Genomic DNA, 18,540 nt, shown 5'->3' on the forward strand with positions numbered 1-18,540 from the left:
CCCGCCCACCGCACCCGCAGCCCGCCCGCCCCGCCGCCGCCTCCCCGGCTACCGAGTCCCACCGGCGCCCCGGGGCATTGTTTTTCGGAGTCCTGCGGGAGGGGAGGGCGCGTACAGGGCCGGCCGGCGCAGTGCGGGTGGGGGCGGAAGCGTGGGCGCGCGCGTGGCTCGGGGAGCGCGCGGGGGCCGGCGCGGGTGGAGGCGCGCGGGGGGCGGTGCCTCTCCAGCCCGGTCCCCCGACGCCCGCGCTCCCGCTCCGCACGTCCCTGCGATCCCGGACTCCGGCTTTTGGCGCCCGCCGAGCCGGGGCCCAGCCCTCCTCGGCGCGCCGGGACTGCGGCGGTGGCCGCTCGGAGGGTGCGCGCGGGCCCGTGTGCGCGACCCCGAGAGCGCGCGCGTAGAGCCCCCAGTGTGTGGCGGCGGCGGCGGCGGCGGCGGCGCGGCGCGGCTGAGGCTGAGGCTCTTGTTTACCAGCATTAACTCCGCTGAGCGGAAAAAAAAAAAAAAAAAAAAAGGAGGAGGAGGGGGGGAACCGAGGAGGAGCGAGCGCACCGGGCGAACTCGAGAGAGGCGAGCGACGGGGAAGCAGCCAGCGAGCCTGTCCCGGCGCGCCCGGCGCTCGCAGACCCTCGGCCCCGCTCCCCGGACCCTCCACGCCTCTCCCGTGCCTGCGAGGGCTCCACGGCGCGCGGCGTGCTCGGCTTTGACCTTCAGCGAGCCGGGGCCCCCGCGCACGGAGTCGGCGGCGGGTGGGGGCCGACGCGGGGCGGCGGGAGTGCCGAGTGGTGCGCGGCCGCCGCTTTGTGTGTGTCCTGGATTTGGGAAGGAGCTCGCGGCGGCGGCGGCGGCGGCGGCGGCGGCGGCGCTGAGGGAGGAGGCGGCGGCGAGCGGAGCCCGGAGGAGGAGGAGGAGGAGGAGCCGGAGGAGGGGGAGCCGCTCATTCATTTCCACTCCGCATTTCTGCCCCTCGCCGGCCTCGCCCGCGCCCGGGACTTCGGACCAGTCTCGCCAACTGCGTCGCGCTTTCCTGCCGCGGAGGCTCGGGCGGTCGCTCCCTCCGGGGATCGGGAGGGGGGGGGACACGTTTGTCCCCGCCCGCGGCGATCTGGGCTCCGCTCCTCTCTCTGTACAGTTTTTCCCCCCTCTCCTGCATCTCTGGGTTTGCAAATGGAGGCCGACGACGCCGACAGCCCGCCCCGGCGCGCCCCGGCTTCCCGACTCCGCCGCGCCGTGGGCCGCTGCTGCCGGCGCTGAGGGGCCGCCCCGCGCCACCCGCCCTGTCCACGCCGCCTCCCGAGGACCGTCGCCTGCGCTTCTGCCGTTCGGACGAGAGTGAGGACTGAGTTGGAGACTTTTCTTTTTCTTTTTTTTTCTTTTCCTTTTTTTTTTTAATTTTTTTTTGAGAAAAGGGAATTTCGTCCCAAATAAAAGGAATGAAGTCTGGCTCCGGAGGAGGGTCCCCGACCTCGCTGTGGGGGCTCGTGTTTCTCTCCGCCGCGCTCTCGCTCTGGCCGACGAGTGGAGAAAGTGAGTATTTCGCCCGCCGCCCGCGGCCACTGCGGGAACTTTTCCTCCGAGGGGCTGCGCCCTGTTCGGGGAAAACTCAGTTGCCACGGGCGCAGCTGTCGGGAGTCCGGGGCCGGGGAGCGGAGGGAGGGTGGGGCTCTCCCGGAAGGCCGGGGAGGACCGGGGCCCGAGTTCAGGGCTCCGGAGCCCCACAGGCCCCAGCTCAGCGCATCCGCGCGCGGAAGGGGCCTCGGGGCTTTCTCTTTCGCTGTCCCGGGAGCGCTGTCCCGCGCGCGGCCTGGTAGGTGGGCAGCGCTCGCCCCCCTGCGGTTCCGGGGCAGCCGCGTGGGCACTTGCCGGGGAAGTTGGCCTCCGGGTGGGCCCCAGGGTCCCGCCACCCTTGTGTCTGTCCTTACACCCACCCCCCCCGCCGTCCTGGCGCGCTGCTCCGCACCCAGCGCCCATCCCGCGCCCATCCCGCGCGGCGCACCATGGTGACAGCACCCTTGGAGGCTCTCGGCGGGTGGCTGCTGGGGTAGACCTAGTGCGCTGTGGCAGCGAGCGGGAGCCTCCCGCCCCGCGGGGCGCAAGTTGTCTCCGAGGGGGAGGTGCGGGGTGGGGAGGCCTCGCGGCCCCAGGACACGTTTCCAAACATCGCCGCGCGGCCTCCAGTCGCCCAACTTGTTTGGCCCATCAGGCCCCTCGGGTTCTTGGCCTTTCGCATCTCAGGAGCCTGTGGGCGTCTAGTCCCTCTTTCCCCCATGGCTTAGTGCTTCGGGGCCGCCCGGTGTGGCCCCGGGGGTGCGAGGTGTGTTTTCCCTAGATAAGTGTGAGCTTAGGACCTTCAGACTTCTTCTTGGGGGTGGGGGCTGGTAGTGGGGGGGACTGGATCTCCAGCTTGGGGGGTCCTTGGGCAGACTCATTTTCTACGCAGCCCTTGGACACTTCTTCCTAGAAGTGTGTAAGTAAGAGGTGGTAGGGACGCCAGCCCATGTGCAGAGCCGACGTGCTTTTCCACACACACGTGCTCTCGGCGCGGATTTAGGTGCATCCACAGCCACACGGCCACGAGGGGACACCTGGCCTCCTGGCCTGGGCGAGGGGTGTCGCGTGCGGTGGTTTGAGCTCCGTCAGGATCCGGAGGGTGGTAGTGGAGGGGTGGTTGTTTTGTTTTGCGAGCGCGGAGCCCTGGCCTCGGTTTTGTTGTGGCCAGAGTTGTGTTGCACTGCCAAACCCCCGCCCCGCACTTCCTTTGTACTCACTTAATAAGCAGTATCGCTCCACGCTCGCTATCGCTTGCAATCTGATAGCTTTTGTTTTGATGGTGTCGGGTAGGAGTAGGTGTGTACGTGGGGGGGTCTGTCTCTGGGAGTGAGAACTCTCCACAGTGTATGGGGGTAGGAGGAGGAGGGGGTTTTGTTCTCCAGAGAGAAAAAAAGTGTGGCATACTGGTGCTTTTGAGATGGTAGAGTAATTTGAACACGATTAAAAGTTTAAATGCAGTCTTCGAGTTGGGGCTGGGGAAGTGAGGGCGTGCAGATGAGTAATGTTTGCAGAATGTATGCAGGTGGTGCCCATTAACTTCGAGAAATCACGACCTAGCCTTGAGGAGTTAGCGAGGTGGGGGGACGGTGGAGGCTGCGTGGAGCGTGCGGCCCACCGCTTGGGCGGTTCACAAAGGCTGTTTCTATAAACAAACCCTTGAACCTCTTTTAAGAACCGTCTGCGGTGGAGTAGAGCAGATCTTTAAAGAACTGTAGGTATTTACTGCCTAGAGTAAGGCGCAGACTGGGCCGACCCCACAAATCTGGGCTCTCCTGTCCTTTGTTTTCCAAACTTTGAGCACACTGGATTGGGCGAAAGGCTTCTGGCTCCTTTCTGCTCAGGCGCTTAGACGGTGTTTGGGGAGGGGGGTGGGAGGGAGGGAGGATTACTAGCCTTTAAGGACTAAATATGGTTTAGAAATCACTAAGAACAAGTCCATTTGACTATGGCATCCTATTGTACTGTGTACTTTCTCTACTTTTGTTATTTAATAGTAGAAGTTCTGAAATGCAAAGCAGCGGCGATGGCCTTGGGGCTGGGTCTTCACGAAGGATTTTGTGTGTGTGTGTGTGTGTGTGTGTGTGTGTGTACGCGCGCGCGCGTGCGTGTGCAGAAGGAGGGCTTCAGGAGCAGGGTACTTTAATATGTATTGTTTTTAATCCCTTGATGAGCAAGCGCTTCCTGAGGCCTCTTTTATGATGGTCAGTTCCTTTAAATGTGATGGATGGCTAGAAAGCACCCAGGATCCTGGTTAGGGCCTGCTGAAGGCAGTATCTGCGCTTCCCTCCTGTTCACAGCGTTTAAGCCTGAGCGGTGCTAGACCACGTCACTCAGGAGTAAGCCCCTCCGAGCCAGCAGAGGCAGTCTTCGAGCCACGCTGGTTCACTCGCTGGTGTTGGATGTAGGGATTGGTGGTTCTTTGGAGTGTGGACAGCAGTGGGGTGTTTTGATCCTTAGCTTGGGAGGGTGGATGTTTCTTGAAGCAAAGGCAACCCTGCAGACATGTTTGCTTTGTAGCAGGAGAGTCAGCAGACCTACACAGGGGAGGTGGGGAGTTTTGAGTGGCAGCTGGATCATCTGCGGCTGTTTTCTGTTTTGAGAATCAGCATGCACTTTAGAGTTATTGTGGCCAGCAACATCCCGTTGTCAGAGGAAGGGAGGTATGTGAAATGTTGGTGTTTAAAGAAGATAGTGCTTTATTACCTACCAGAAGGAGAATCCAGAATAAGAACTTTTGGAAGAATCTAACTAGTAAATTATAGTTTAGGTTTTTCTTCAGGGAAGTAGCAAGTCAACGGTACTTTGTGGAGGGACAGAACGGTGGGGGTTCAGGACTTGAAGTTTAAAATGTCATATGTTTGGATTGTCAAAAGGGTTAGGAAAAAAATTCTCTGAAATATGCCAGGGTTGAATAGCGGGCCATGAAGTCTTACAGATAAAGTACGTGATAAAACACCAAATCCTGTATGATTCCATTTATGTGAAATGTTCAGCCAATCCGTGGAGACAGGAATTGCTCTCCAGGTGCTAGGGGAGGACAGGCTGGAGAGTGACTGTTAAGGGGCACAGGATTTCTTTTGGAGGGTTTGATGGAAGTGTTCTAGTCTTAGTTTGTGGTGGTGGTTGTACAACTCTGAATCTACTACAAACATTGAACTCATGCTTGAAAACCGTGGCTCAGGGTCTGTGAATGACCTCCGAACCTGTTTTGTTTTGGTTTAAATTTGCAAAGATCGAGAAGAATACATTATGCTGCCTAAGATTTGACTAAGATAAGTAAACATTAATGAAGGTTGGTGTTGCCTTTTTTTTTCTTTAAATTCATGAGCTTTTAAGATCCATGAATTACTGCAATACAACAAATTGATAATTGAAGTTGTAACAGCAGGGATTGGATGCCAGGCAAGAGACAGACAAGCAGAAAAAAAAAATTCCTGCTCTCACTTAGCTTGGTAATTGAGGGGTTGAATTTGAAGCAGCAACACACAAATGCCAATGAAAGTAAGATTTTTTTTTTTTCCGTCAGTAAAAAAACTCAAACTGAACCTGACATGAAGATCTGTAGGGCTTAGGAACCCAAGCCAGGGCCCTGTTTATATCTACAGTTTTCCAACAAAGACATAATGTGCTGTTTGTAGCAGGAGAGGGAGTTGTTTCTCTCCTGTAGTAACTGCAGGTGGTAGTGATGGCAGAGGAGGAATACCTCACTTCAGGGCACCGGTGCATCTTTTTCTTTTCTTAACTGAAAATTTTTATTTCTTAAAGACTCCAGAATCAGGGCAGGTGGGTCTTGATTGGTTACAGTTGTTGTTCAGTAGCCTATATTTAATTTTTTTAAATGAAAAATTAAAATTTCTTATAAATTTTAGGAATACAGTCAAGTGTATTTTTTGTTGTTGTTGTTTTCATTTTGTTCTTTTCCTCCCCAAACTGTTGTGCCTCTATCTAAATGTACTTTGCCTTTTCCATAGGCACAGACCTAGAAAGTAATGTTTGCATGTTTCCATTGGGTTTTGGTCTTTGACTCATGGTTTTTATTGATGAAAATATTTCCCGCTCTTGGTATCCTTGCAAGGTAGGTAGGTCAGTAATGAGCATCAGCTGTACCTTCTTCACTCTTTGTCCTTCCTTCCTTCCTTCCTTCCTTCCTTCCTTCCTTCCTTCCTTCCTTCCTTCCTTCCTTCCTTCCGGAGCCCCTCAAGGGAATTTTGTTTTCCTTTTAATCTGGTCTCATCAGTTTGTATGAAAAGTACTTCCAGCAGCAGTTAGCGAGCACCTACTGTATGAAAGCCGAATTCATGTTAGGCATTGCATTCACCAACAGAAAAAGGACTTTCTTTGCTGTTGCCTTTGGGGCACTTTCCATGTATTTGCATAAAAAGAAGTTACTCGAAAAACCGGCACACAGTGTTCAAATCCATGGTGGGGTGCATTTTAAAGGCCCTTTAAAAACGTGGCTGTAGGCTTGGCTGGTCTGCTGGGCAGCCAGTGTCACACTGTTCATAACCTATTCCACGCTCTCTTGTATTGGAATTTTACCACAGACCATGGCATATGATCAGGCCACCTGATCAGTCTCTGACACTGGTGTGACGGTTGTGATTAAAAGTGTGTGTGTAGCATCATGCTGAGTCTATGCATGCACCTAGTTCTCATAACCCTAGCACTCAGGAGTCTGAGGCAGAAGGATCACCAGATTGAGGGCAGTCTGTGCTGTGTGGCGAAACCTTGTCTCAAAAATCAAGACAACAACAGAAGTGAAAATAACAGCCACGGGTATGTTCATAAATGTCTCCTGGCATGATTTAGATTTCAAGAAAGGCGGGGTCTGTTTCAGAGGTGCTCTCCACGCACACATTGCTCACAGTTTTGAGAAATAATTAGAAAGGGTTCAGAATTTCAGGTCTTTTGTAATTTAATAAATGAATGGACTGGTTTTTTAATATTAAGTGTGAGGGTTAAGAATGAGATGGGGAGGCAATTATACCTTAAAAGACTTGGTTTTTTTTTTTTGTTTTTTTTTTTTTTTTTAATCATAAAGCATACAAGACCGGTTTTTCTCCCATTTGTTTTTCAAAACTTATTTAAAACTCACCTCTAGTTCATGGAAGAGGTATTTGTGCCCAGAGGCCTGCTTGCTTTGTATGACAGGTGCTATCCGAGCCCCAGAAACAAGCTCTTTTTCAGCTGTACCAACTATGTAGTACTTACACATGTGCTGTGGCTCCGGCTCTTGACTTCTCCGTCTGAGATGTCTGAAGGAAATGCACTTGAAAGACAACAGGCTGTGCAGCGGATGGCGCACTCAGAGCCTCCTGTAAATAGTGTTTGGCCGCAGGTCAGCAAGAGGAAGTTTTCAGTTCCTTGTAAAGATGGGTGATCTGGGATGGAGGCAGTCCTAGTCTGTGGTGACACAGAGTTCTGTGGACATTGAGGACATGGCAGATGTCCACTATTTGTAAAGTTTAAAGATTGAAACATGTACATGTGCCTACCAAGACCCTGGTCCCACGGAGCTGATTTGTTCAGAGCATGGGTTTGTATAAAATGGTTAGTCAACAAAAGACCTTTAAGAAAAGTCAGTTCATTGTCTCAGAAGGTGCTTATTCCCTAGACATGATTAAGTCTGTTTCTTTTGTTAAATTGTTTGGACTTATTTAACTGAAAATATTAATGTCTTTGATTTGGTGATTTTTGAAGATGCTGTTTATTTTTAGTCATTCGAATTGTACACTTCTTCAGATTTCCTTTTCATCTATGCCAGTTTCACGTACGCTTTATTAAAATGATTGAGTTCAGAGTCCCAAGTTGGTTTGTCTCTGCTTGAGTTGAGAATTCATCTACCACCTTCCTTAAATAGGTGCTGAGTACTCACAAGGCTCTGTTCTCTAGGTTAGAAATACTGATACCATAATGAGCCTTAGCATTAGTTTTTCTGAGTATAAATGGAACCGTGGAAATTATTGCCATGTTTGTTTAAAGAACTCAGAAGCTAGTGAAAGGCTTTAATTTTTCTTTCTTTCGGGTCCCAGACTAAGGATTTGTAAACCCACAGATTGCTATTCAGATGTTACTCGAATAGAACAGAAAGTAGCATCTCTTAATGACGAGGGATGAACAGCTCCCGTAATTTCCACAGGATAAGATGCTGCAGTTCCGTTGTTTTGTTTGTTTGTTTTGTTTTCCTGAGGCAGGGTTTCTCAGTGTAGCCTTGGCTGTCCTGGACTAGCTTTGTAGACCAGGCTGGCCTCGAGCCCCCAGAGATCCACCTGCCTCTGCCTCCTGAGTGCTGGGATTAAAGGCGTGTGCCGCCGCCACCACCCTGCTTGTTGTTCGATTTTATATTTATTCTCAACTTGGTCGATGCTGGTATGGGTTGTGTTCTTTTGAGGCTTAGGGACGGTCTCTCCTCTGTGTGCCTCCTGATAGGCCTGATGCAGTTTCTCCCTCGGGGTATCTGGCAGCCACTCACAGAAGGAGAAGGTGATCATGTTGGAAGCATGTATTACAGAGAGAAGAATGCCAGCCTCAAATTGTTTACTTGGTGATGGATGACAGACATGGCTTTTGAGAGAACTGGAGTTTGCTTTCTTGGTCTTGTTTTTCTAGAGATGGTCTTGCTGTGTAGCTCTCACTGGTCTTAAACTCACTTTCCTCCTGCCTCAGTGTTCAAGGCCTGGTGCCACCACCCTTGACTGGACGTTTTCTTTAGGTGTTTTTAGATAGTAGTTTATCATTATTGCAGAAAATTCCTGGTGGCAGTCGGAACGGGAAACTTCAAGCTTTATTTTGTTACTTTGTATCTCACTGCAAGAGTTACATAGTACCAGGTACTCACAGTTGTGTGTCCAGATGTGCACGCGTATATTTCTACATCTGCATTGACTGAGGTGCATAGCTCTTGGGCTTCTCTGTACTTAAACTTGCCAGTTTATTTTTAAACATGGCACTTTCTTTAAGCTGGCTTTGGAATGGTCATTTTTAAAATTAATCTTTATGTGGGTAACACATATGTTTCATGGTATTAAGGCATAAATATTTTGTAGCCCAGAACTTGAAAGTCCCTGGAGCGTTTTGCATGTCTACTTTTGCTTGTCTATAAATTGATCATTGGGAGGGTTTTTGTTTGAGTAAATGAGACGTTACCAGTTTCAGTCACTTGAAGACACAGAAGCCTGATGATAATTAGGTAGCAGTGAGTTAATACACAGGAATATTTCTCCTAATTTGAATTATTTTGATAATTAGCTGAAAAAAAACTAGGAAGCATCTGTAGAAATTCCAGCTGAAAACCATCCATCCGGTTGACTGGAAGTTTGACGAGAGCATTCTGAGTCACTAGCTGTCCACTATATTTAGACAGTGAAGTCTTCATCAGTTGTGCCCATGTCCATCTGTGCGATGTAATGTTTATTCTCTCTGCTTGTTTTCTCTGGGCATCGTTGCACAGTGGTGATACACAGGCTCCCACACTCAGGACCTGAAGGGAAGCCCCATTCATGGTTTTGTTGTACACTTTTGGAAGGGAATGGCTTCCCGGTGCCTGTTGAGCCACGGTGTCGAGGAGCGGAATCACAGGGTCTCGTTTGTTAAGAGTGGCCTTTCTCAGTTGGATGCTGTGTTCTCGCCGTTCCTTCTAACGTGCTGGTCAGTGAGCTTTTCAGACACCAAGATTGGCTCGACATGGAAATCCTAGTTAACCTCAGCTCTGCAGCCTGCCCTTTTCTGAAGAGACTGGTTAATTGAGTGTTTCCTCTCAACCTCACTGAGTCACTTGAAATCACGTAGATTTGCCTATCTCCAGCTCCACCCCCCATCCAGTCCAGACCTGCATCTCAACCCTTAGAGAGGACACACTCAGCTGGCCTCTGAGCTAGTTCTAAGCACTGTGGCCATTCCTGGGCTTGGTGTACTTGCCAACGCTGGGTCCTCACTCTGTGCCACAGATGAGTCTGAGTCCAAGGCCCAATAGCCTGGTATTGGGATATAATAGATTCTTAGCAAGACCTTGCTGTCAGGTATTGCCCTGGCTTTTGTGTGAGGAAGCTGTGGTCCTTCTTCACCCAGGCTTTTGCTCTGTTTCTGTGGCTTGGTGGGATTTCTGCTTCATTCTTCTGTCCTCTCCCCACACTGGACATGGGAAGTGCTACTCCAGAGCCCTGAAAGGTCCCCTGGGTCTAGATTCTTTTTAGTTGTCCATCGGTTCCCTGATCTATGCCGTTTAACTTTTCTTGGTTTTTACAAACATGTTGGAGACTCAAAATGATTGTGAAAGAAGATTTTCCTTGTCTCACTAAACAGAAAAATAGAATTATTTTCTAATATATTTATAGGGTACAATGTTGGTCAACTCCTCCCAGCCCCCAGGATGTCCTATGATTTAGTATGTAAGAGATGCCATCCTGTATTTCCTAACTGCTTCTTTCTCCTTCATTGAGGCTGTCTACTACCATTTCCCTAATGGCATAGATCTGACCTTCCCCTTCCTCCCTTTGAGTTCAAACACTGCTGGGGTCATTGGTAGGGATGCCTTGTGCTTTGTCCTGACGGTCATCGCTTACAATAAGGGAGAAGTCAAAAGAGAGGCCAGCTTCAGTGTTAATTCCTTGGCAGCTCAATCAAGTAAATCTTCTGTGGTTTTGTTTCCTCATCTGTGAAAAGGTGATTTTACTAGAACTTGTGTATGTGCTCACAGCTGAACCTGGCTACTAAACCCTTGGGCTTGACCTGCTTCTGTCTTGTAGATGTGCCATCATCAAGCAGAGACTTTCTTCCATAGTACTGGCAGTAGAGGGCACATTCCCTGTTTTCCACCCTTAGTTGTGTGGAGCCTGGCACATAGCAAGTGTGACGTAACTAAGGAGCTAGGGAGCTTCACAAGGATGAATTCTGTTTATAAAATAGTTAAGTCAGGTTGGTGAGATGACGCCATCAAGCCTAGAGAACAGGATTTGATCCCTGGGACTCCAAAGCTTGCACTCCCAACCCTCAACAAATACACACACACACACACACACACACACACAAATAAATTAAACCCAGCCAGGCATGGTGGCACAGGCCTTTAATCCTACCACTTGGGAAGCAGAGGCAGGTGACTCTCTTTGAGTTTGAGGCCAGCCTGGGCTACATACTGAGTTCTGGGCCAGCCAACGCTACATAGTAGACCTTGTCTCAGAAAATCAAAACCCAAACAAAAAGTGTTAAACCCTTCTAGGTTCTATCATTTTATATTTTTGTCCTGTGAGTGTAACCGGCTCCTCTCAGTTCACCTTCCATTTTTCCCTTTTGTTGTAGTTTTCTTCCTTAATCCTTCTGTCTGTTAGTTTCTGCCAGGGTCTTAGACGTGTCCAGTGTGGGCTTTGTCCATCTCACCAATGCATAGTCGCCATCTAGTGGCCACACTAAGTTCAGCCACCTCCCTGACTGAAGTAGGTGTTGTCCGGAGGAGAAGAAGAACCAAATCCTCCCAAATTGCCTCAGCTTTTCCTTGCTGGTGTGGTTCCTGGGAAGTAATTGCAAGACATAGTGATACTTCAGGCTTCTTTAGAGAGCACAAGGCTGCTTGTTCACTGTTCAGTGAGCGAATCAGAGAGGTAAAGCATTCCAAAGTGATGAACCCAAATCCCTTCCTATAGATCCCAGATAGAGTGTCTTAGAGCACTAACAGTCCCCTCCCCCATGCCACGGAACTTTTATGTGTGTTGGGTTTTAAAATATTTCTTTTGAGATGAGAGATTAAACAAATTACTGCAGGGGCCAGCAAGATGGCTCAGCCGGTAAAGGAACTTGCTGCCAAACCTGTGACTCTGAGTTCAGTTCCCAGGACTCAGCACAATAGAAGGATAGAGCTGATTCCTACAAGTTGTCCTGTGACCTCCATGTGCATGCCGTGCCACTTGCTTGCCCCCCTCCCAAATGAGGTGATTACAGTATTAAAAAAGACTACCAATTCATTTTGAACGGTATGTTCATAGAGCAAGGCCTGTGTTTTAGTGTTGTGCTTCAGTAAGTACTAACACTTCACATTTCACTCTTACGTGTGTCCCCTTGGGCTACTTTCTGTAGTCAAGATGTTCCGCCAACAGGGGTCCTGATAACACATAACTGCATTGGTGTAGCTCAGTCCTCTATTGGTTGCACTTTAATGAGTTTTTTTTCTGTTTGTCCTCAGATTTTATTGATAATTTCAGAATCTATTCTCCGATTTCCTCAGTGACGCTGAATCTAGTGGACTTGTTCCTTCATGTTTGTTTTTCGCTATTTAATTTTAACTTGGAGATATTTACTAGGCTAAGAGAGGACTACAGCCTGCTCTCCTCACAGACATTTCAGGCAACTCCACCAGCTGTTTCCCAAGGAGACATTAAATATTGCCAGACATATAACATACTTGATTTTGACTGCCCTAAGTTGGAATGCAGCACAGCATATAGCAAGTGTTCAATAAAAAAATGTATGTTCTGTAATAAAAAGTTTACTTTGCTGAGGTGTATAAGAATTATTCATAAGTTTGCCCCAGTGCCTGGGGCAGCCATATTATGATACTCCTTTAAGAATCAGTCAACAGTGTGTAGAACTCTCTGACTTCTTGCTCACAATGCATGGAACTCGTTCTTCCCCACCATCAGGTCCATGCTACCTTTGAATGCCAGGACTAGCCCAATGCTTGGAGGGTAAGAGGAGCTCAGGAAATGGTAGATTTCTTAAAGGGACCACCTTCCCCTTCACTACCCATTCACATGGACGCATGCACTGTTCCTTTACAGTGAGTCTTTTCCTCTCATCCTTGCCATAGTAGCTTTGCCCTCGAAAACATTTTATCACACCAGTTACCACTACATAGAACTTAGAAGCAATAAAATGATCTTTTAAACCATTGGTTAGGCATTTTTGTATGTAGAAATGAACAACAACAATAACAAAAAAATCAGAAGTAGAAAAACCATCTGCAAGTCTAGTTTTGTGTCCCTGACGTTGGTGACCATGCTCCTTAAGCTTCTTACAGATGAGAAGAAGTGAATAATTTGCCATTACCAATGCCTTTGTTTGTAGTGTGCATTGAACCATTAGGAGCCAGCTGCCTGGTTAATGGTTGTTGTTTTCAAGTTGATGTGTCTGTGTGTCCATCTCTAGTGGAGCCTGAGATCTGGTGGCCTCTATTCCCCTTGTTGTTGCTGAGGTCGTCCCTTCTTCAGGAGTGACTCCAGGGCCTGGAGATGGTGTGAAGCTTTTTTAGCCTTCAGATCCCAAAACAAGGCAGGGAGATATGGATTCCCAGGGAGGGAGGTTTGGACCCTTGGCGTCTCATGTGGACAGAAGTTTGCTTCTGCTTCTTGTATTGTTTTCTTGATGAGACCAGCAAAAAGTTCCCTTGCATCCCAGCAGGGATAATAGGTAGGTCTTAGAGACTCTTGTCTTTCAAGTGCCTGACGAGGTCTATCAGTTTTTCATAGGCCATTGGGGAAGGTGAGATGTGCTTCCTCTTCAGCCTCCAAAAGAACGAAGTTTACTTGTCCAGGATGCTGTAAAGAGACTCCTGAACTTAATAACCCCCCCCCATTAAAACAAAACAAAACAAAAAAAAAAAAAAACATGGCTAAAGACCTGATGCTCCTGAGGAGACATTCAGGGTGATCTGTTTCTTGTAGAAAATGTAAACAGAATCATTGAATCTAGTTTGCTTATATCAGATGTGACTTAATATAAAAAGCATTTTCTAGAAGTCACCACGGAGCTGAGCTCACCATCCTGCTCAGCCCTTGAGGAAGCCAGCTCTCCTCAGGTGCCTGGACTCCTAAAGAGGAAAGTTACGGACCTTGGTACCCACCTGTAAGTTGGAGTAGTGCCACTCAGGAGATATGCCAAGGGAATTAGCAAAATAATTCTAAGATGCCCAGCAGAAACAGACAGTAGAAGGCATCCAGCAAATGAATGCTTGGATTTTTCTCCTCCCACACTGCGGTGGGGCCCTGGGGAGTCCTGTCTTCTGGTGCTCCTAGCAGCCCCTGGGAAATCTGTGGAAGGGAAAGCTTTGCCATGTCTATTGTTTTAGCTTACATCTGAGAAGTGAAGGCTGGAGAAGGTGGCTTAGTTCAGAGCCCTAGAATTAGAACCCTGGTCCAACCCCAGCACCCACACGACAGCGTATAGCCTTCTGGCTTCTATGGACACTGCAGACACAAGGCTTACAGATGCACGTGCAGACAGACACCAATACACATAAAATAATAATTAAACTCTAGGAAGTCTGAATGTTAGGTTTTTGGAAGCATGGGTCAAGGCTCACCTGAGACAAGTAAGAGCTTAGAAGTGGGGAGGATACAGAGCCCTGTTTCCTATGTGGAGGCTTAGTGACCTTTTCTCCCCCTTTTACCCTGAAAAGTTTGTTGTCTTGTTGGGAAAAATCAAGTGCAGTAGAGCAGCCTTAGCTTGAAATCTGAAATGCTACAGAATCTAGAACTTGTAACCATTCTCTCAGTGCCTAGAAAATTTCCGATTTTAGTTTTCAGATTAGGGCTACTCAGCTGGCAGAGTCTACGCAAATATTCCTGAATCCAAACATCCCCATCTCGGAAGCACTTCTGGTTCCTTCATTTCAGATACCGTCAAACCGTAATGGGAAGTTTGTGTTCAGCACCGAATTACGGGATTTGAGTTCAAAAACAAAAAAAAACAAAACCATACATATACATGTATACACACACATAAACATACATATATACATACATATATACACATACGCACATACACATAAATACATAAACATGTATATACATACACACAAACATGCCCACGTACATATACACATGCATGGTTGGCCTCTGGAGGTCCAGTCTTTGAGCTGCTGAGTGAATGAGGGAGCTCTATCGTGCCCCCAGTGTTTAATTCAAAGTGGTGGAGACGGTGCCCCCGGAGATGGGGGGAGTGGAAGGTGGGTGTGAGAGCCAAGTGCATTGGAGGAAGCTGAGTGACGGGTGGATAATGGGGAACCTTAAAGGGTTTGGAGCATTGTGATCAGAGGAATAAGAGCTTTCAAGAGGCTGCCGTGGGACTCTGGTGCGGGAGGCTGGAGATGTTACAGACAGGAAGGCAGTGAGCATAGGACCAGGGAGGGCCATGCCTTCACTAGACCCAGGATCTGAGGAGTGGAACACACTGCATAGTGACTTGGTTCAGTGGCGTGGGAGTGGGGGGAGTGATGAGTTCCTCCCTGGGTGGGAGCTGGGGTTGTGTTCCAGTGAGATGTGACGCTGGGACAAGAATAAGGGACTGTATAGATTGTGGCCTAGAGTGGCTCTGGCTTGGCAGTGATCTGGGGTCAGCAGCACAAAGCAGGCCCTTAAGGAAGCACAGGATGAGGAACGTGCTTCTAATGAGACCTCGGACTAGAAGGCCATCTGCAGACTGTAGGAGTTACCTTTTGATTAAAACTGGACTTCAGGAAAGTGGTGAGGTCGCGGTCAAGCTTGTTTCTTTTCTCCCAAAGTAAATGTTCAGGCTCTCTAAGTAGGCACTCCTGCAGTTGGTTGCTGGGTTCCCCTTTCTGAGTTTCAGAGCAGCCCAGGCCAAAAGGGACTCTTGTTTCCTTCTAGGCTGGCCCTGCTCTGTGATACTGCAGTAACCTCGCTCTCAGTGCCTGAGACAGGAAAGCAGCCCCTGCTACCCCATTGTGCTGTCCAACTAGGTAGGATGGTTTCTGGCCCCTGCCAGCATTCTGTCCCAGTCTGGGCTGGTTACTGGTGTTTTTTGTCCTTTATGACTTCTAAGTGGGCTGAGTACATCATGATTTTTTTTTTTTTTTTTAAATGTGGCCTTGGCTGCTCTGGACTTGCTTTGTAGACCAGGCTGGCCTCGAACTCACATTGATCCAACTGCCTCTGCCTTTCCCCAAGTGCTGGGATTAAAGGCGTGCACCACCACACCCAGCTACATCATGATTCTTGATGAGAAGAAATTGCAGGACCTTAGCCGGGGATCAAAGCTACCAACTGCCTGGTCTACAACTGGAACTGTTCATTTTCACTCACAACTAGAGTATGAAATGTGGTAAGACGTGAGGCGCCCTAGGAAGGTGTTATCATTTGGTCTGTGGGCCTTGGCAAGTGGGAGTGTGAGTGCGTTCTGAAATTCAAGTCATTAAGTGACTCAGTGCCTCCCACCAAACTGAATTCAGCAAAGTAGGTCTCAGGCTGTCGCCGTTTCCTCCTCAGTCTTGCTTGGTGAACTTGGTTCAGTCCCGAGCCCAGAGCTATTGACTTAGAAGCCTAGTGGTAAGCTGTGCCCTGCTTACCCTGCTGCTCTACTTTGCTCATCTAGGAAAATGGAAGGAAACTAGTACCCACCTTCTGGGTGTCTTACAGGTGCTCTCTGAGTTAGATGGCAGACAAAGTCCTTGAGCTCTGCCTGTTGTACAGATCAGGAGGTGGTTGATGTTGCTCTTCAAGGTAGGGGGAATATCCAGTTGAAGATATTTGTGAGAGAGGGATGGGAAACAGCACTTTTCTGGGTGTGTACTGATCTGATGCTTGCCTCTTAGCTGTACCTGTTGGTTTTGATCATGAGGGTTTCACACCCTCCCAAGGGACAGAAACATTCCTCATCCTTCCATCCATCCATTTATCCATCCCTCTATCCACTTACCCTACTCATCCTGCTCCTGCCTTTGGGGAACGGTTGAAGCATCTTCTTCCAGAAGACAGATTTGGGCTCCAATACACTTTTTTAAAGAAGGCTCATGTGCCCTGCCCAATCAGTTTAATGACAGAAATGGATGATTGATGCATTATGATAAGTGAAAGCCCTGCATCTCTTTCTTCTTTCTCATTTTCAAGGATTGGGCTTCTGGAGGTCACATAGCTTCTAGGTAAGAGCTAGATCAAGGGACCAAGCGTGGTGGCCTATATCTTTAACCCCAGTGCTCAGGAAGCAGAGGCAGATGTATTTCTTCGAATTATCTGAACTATGAAGTGAGACCCATTTTTTGTTTTTGTTTTTAAGCCAAGTCAAGGGTATAGTAGTGGGGTGAGGTTTCCATTCCTAGTCATAAAGGTAAAGGATCTGAAGTGTAAGGGCCTACATTTCAGGAGACTGGTTAGATTGGCTGAAGTTAAGAATGGGACAAGTTGAAGTCCTTTTTCCTTGTATATATCAAGGGCTTCCTGGAGATGAGCCCCACAGTATCTGGAGAAGGAGAAGGCTTCATTCAGTGGGACCCTGACACAACGCACCTGGTAAGTAAGTTCTTGCAGGACAGCCTTCCTTGAAGATGGAGCAGGATCTTGCCTCTCGCTCTGCTCTGCTGCTGGGTTCTGGCCCTTTCCCCAGGACCTGCCTAGCCCTGCTTTAGTGTATCAGGTGGGCTTGCTAGGTGTTTCCAGAGAAACACTGGACCACTCAGCCATCTTCACAAATCATAGGCAGTAGTAATAATACTATTTACTTTTGTAACCAAACATCTCTAAGGAGTTGGAGTGATTCTTTTGGTTTAAAATTAATGTCTTGAATTCAGTAAGCCCCTGAGAAGATGTTAGGTACCACCAGTCACTGATGGACTGAAGTCAGAGCACAGCTGATACTACTTCATGCCTCTTGCTGTGAAGTTATGTTGCTAGGAAACCAGGCAGTAACAAGCGTAGCCGGGATGTGGAGAGGCTGGAGCTGTGTGCCTCAGCAGTGTAAATGGTGGACACTGGAACACGGTGTGGGCTCCTCCAAAGTTGAACACAGAGCTGCCAGGATCCACCTGTTACAGTTCTGAGTATATGCCCCATAGTGAAAACAGGGCCTTAAACAGCCATTTGTACACTAGTATTCGTGTTAGTGATGAATGAGTTTTAAAAGCCAAGGTGGAAGCAAACCGAGGACCCGTTGGAGCTGACTGAATACACAGAACATGACCTATATACAATGGTATGTCGCTCAGACTTAGGAGGTGGGTCTGTTATGGGCTGTAGCAAGGATGAATGTTGCACGCGGTATGTGAAGTGAAACTTGAGTTGTATGTATTCCACTATATTTTTAACAAGAAAAGCTGTCCACCTAATTGAATAGTGAGCATGTACCATGTGTGCTGTAGGAGAGACATTCCAGACAAGTGCCCCATGAGGCCTCATTGGAGGTGCAGGGCCAGCCCTGGAGAGCTGGGCATCACGGGCGGAGCCTGCCTTCCGCAGTCAGTCACAGTATTGCAGACACTTCTCCTCTCAAGGAAATCGAGTCCAGAGTCGGGCGCTCCTGCTGTCATTGTCACACATGAAATTTATTGCTAATCAGCCATGTGATGTGTAATTGCTTCTTCATTTTCTCATTTTTCCAGAAGAGAGCCTTGTTTAGATATTTGGTTCCCTCCCTGATTATACTGGAAGTTTTTCATTTGCTTTGACAGCTTAATTTTTTATTGCAAATGGACTGCCCCATCGTGTAGTGAGATGAAAGGAAGGGATTGGCTACCGTAGTCAAGAAGTCAAGAGCCTGAAAGTTGAACGTGGCCAGAGGGTTTTCCCCCCCTTCACAGGTGAGGAACCCGAAGCATGTCCAAGGCCAGTGCTGCTTGAGGTCACAGGACACGTGCGCTGTGGGGCTTACGCCAGCGTTGCCTCAACACCTCCCCAGAATGTACGCTCTGGGGCCAGCCCTTTGGACGTGTGTCTTAATCTAGTTTAACAGGGCACGGGACGCAGGCCTGGACCTGCCGAATTCCAGAGAAGGCTGGGAGGTAGCCGAGCCTGTCTGGCAGCGAAGGGAGCCTCCTCCACCCCACTGACCCACCACAGCTCCTCTCGGTCTGTGACCTACGGGAAAAACCATTGCCCTGTCTGTGAGTTAGATTAGTGTTTCCTCCTATGTCAGAAGCAAACCTGAGTCTCCTCCTTGCCTCCCCTGGCCCTCTCCAAACTGTTACGCCTGCCTGTCTGTGCCTGTTTTGCCTGGCCATCTTACAGGAGGTATTACCAAGTCCAAAGTGGGGCAGACCCTTCTCTGGCTTAG

The 18,540-nt window shown here is 48.9% G+C and overlaps 1 protein-coding gene across 1 annotated transcript in view; it reads left to right on the top strand.

The window, feature by feature from the left end:
- Window positions 1-1,389: 1,389 nt before the first annotated feature.
- The window catches only part of Igf1r (insulin like growth factor 1 receptor), a 280,439-nt gene continuing 263,288 nt past the window's right edge, over window positions 1,390-18,540 (top strand). The window contains exon 1 of the mRNA XM_021634678.2: window positions 1,390-1,527. Coding sequence (XP_021490353.1) covers window positions 1,434-1,527 — 94 coding nt within the window. The 5' untranslated portion in view covers window positions 1,390-1,433. The remainder of the gene's footprint in view (window positions 1,528-18,540) is intronic.

This window comes from Meriones unguiculatus, chromosome 14 (genome assembly GCF_030254825.1).
Source record: "Meriones unguiculatus strain TT.TT164.6M chromosome 14, Bangor_MerUng_6.1, whole genome shotgun sequence".
Taxonomy (NCBI): domain Eukaryota; kingdom Metazoa; phylum Chordata; class Mammalia; order Rodentia; family Muridae; genus Meriones; species Meriones unguiculatus.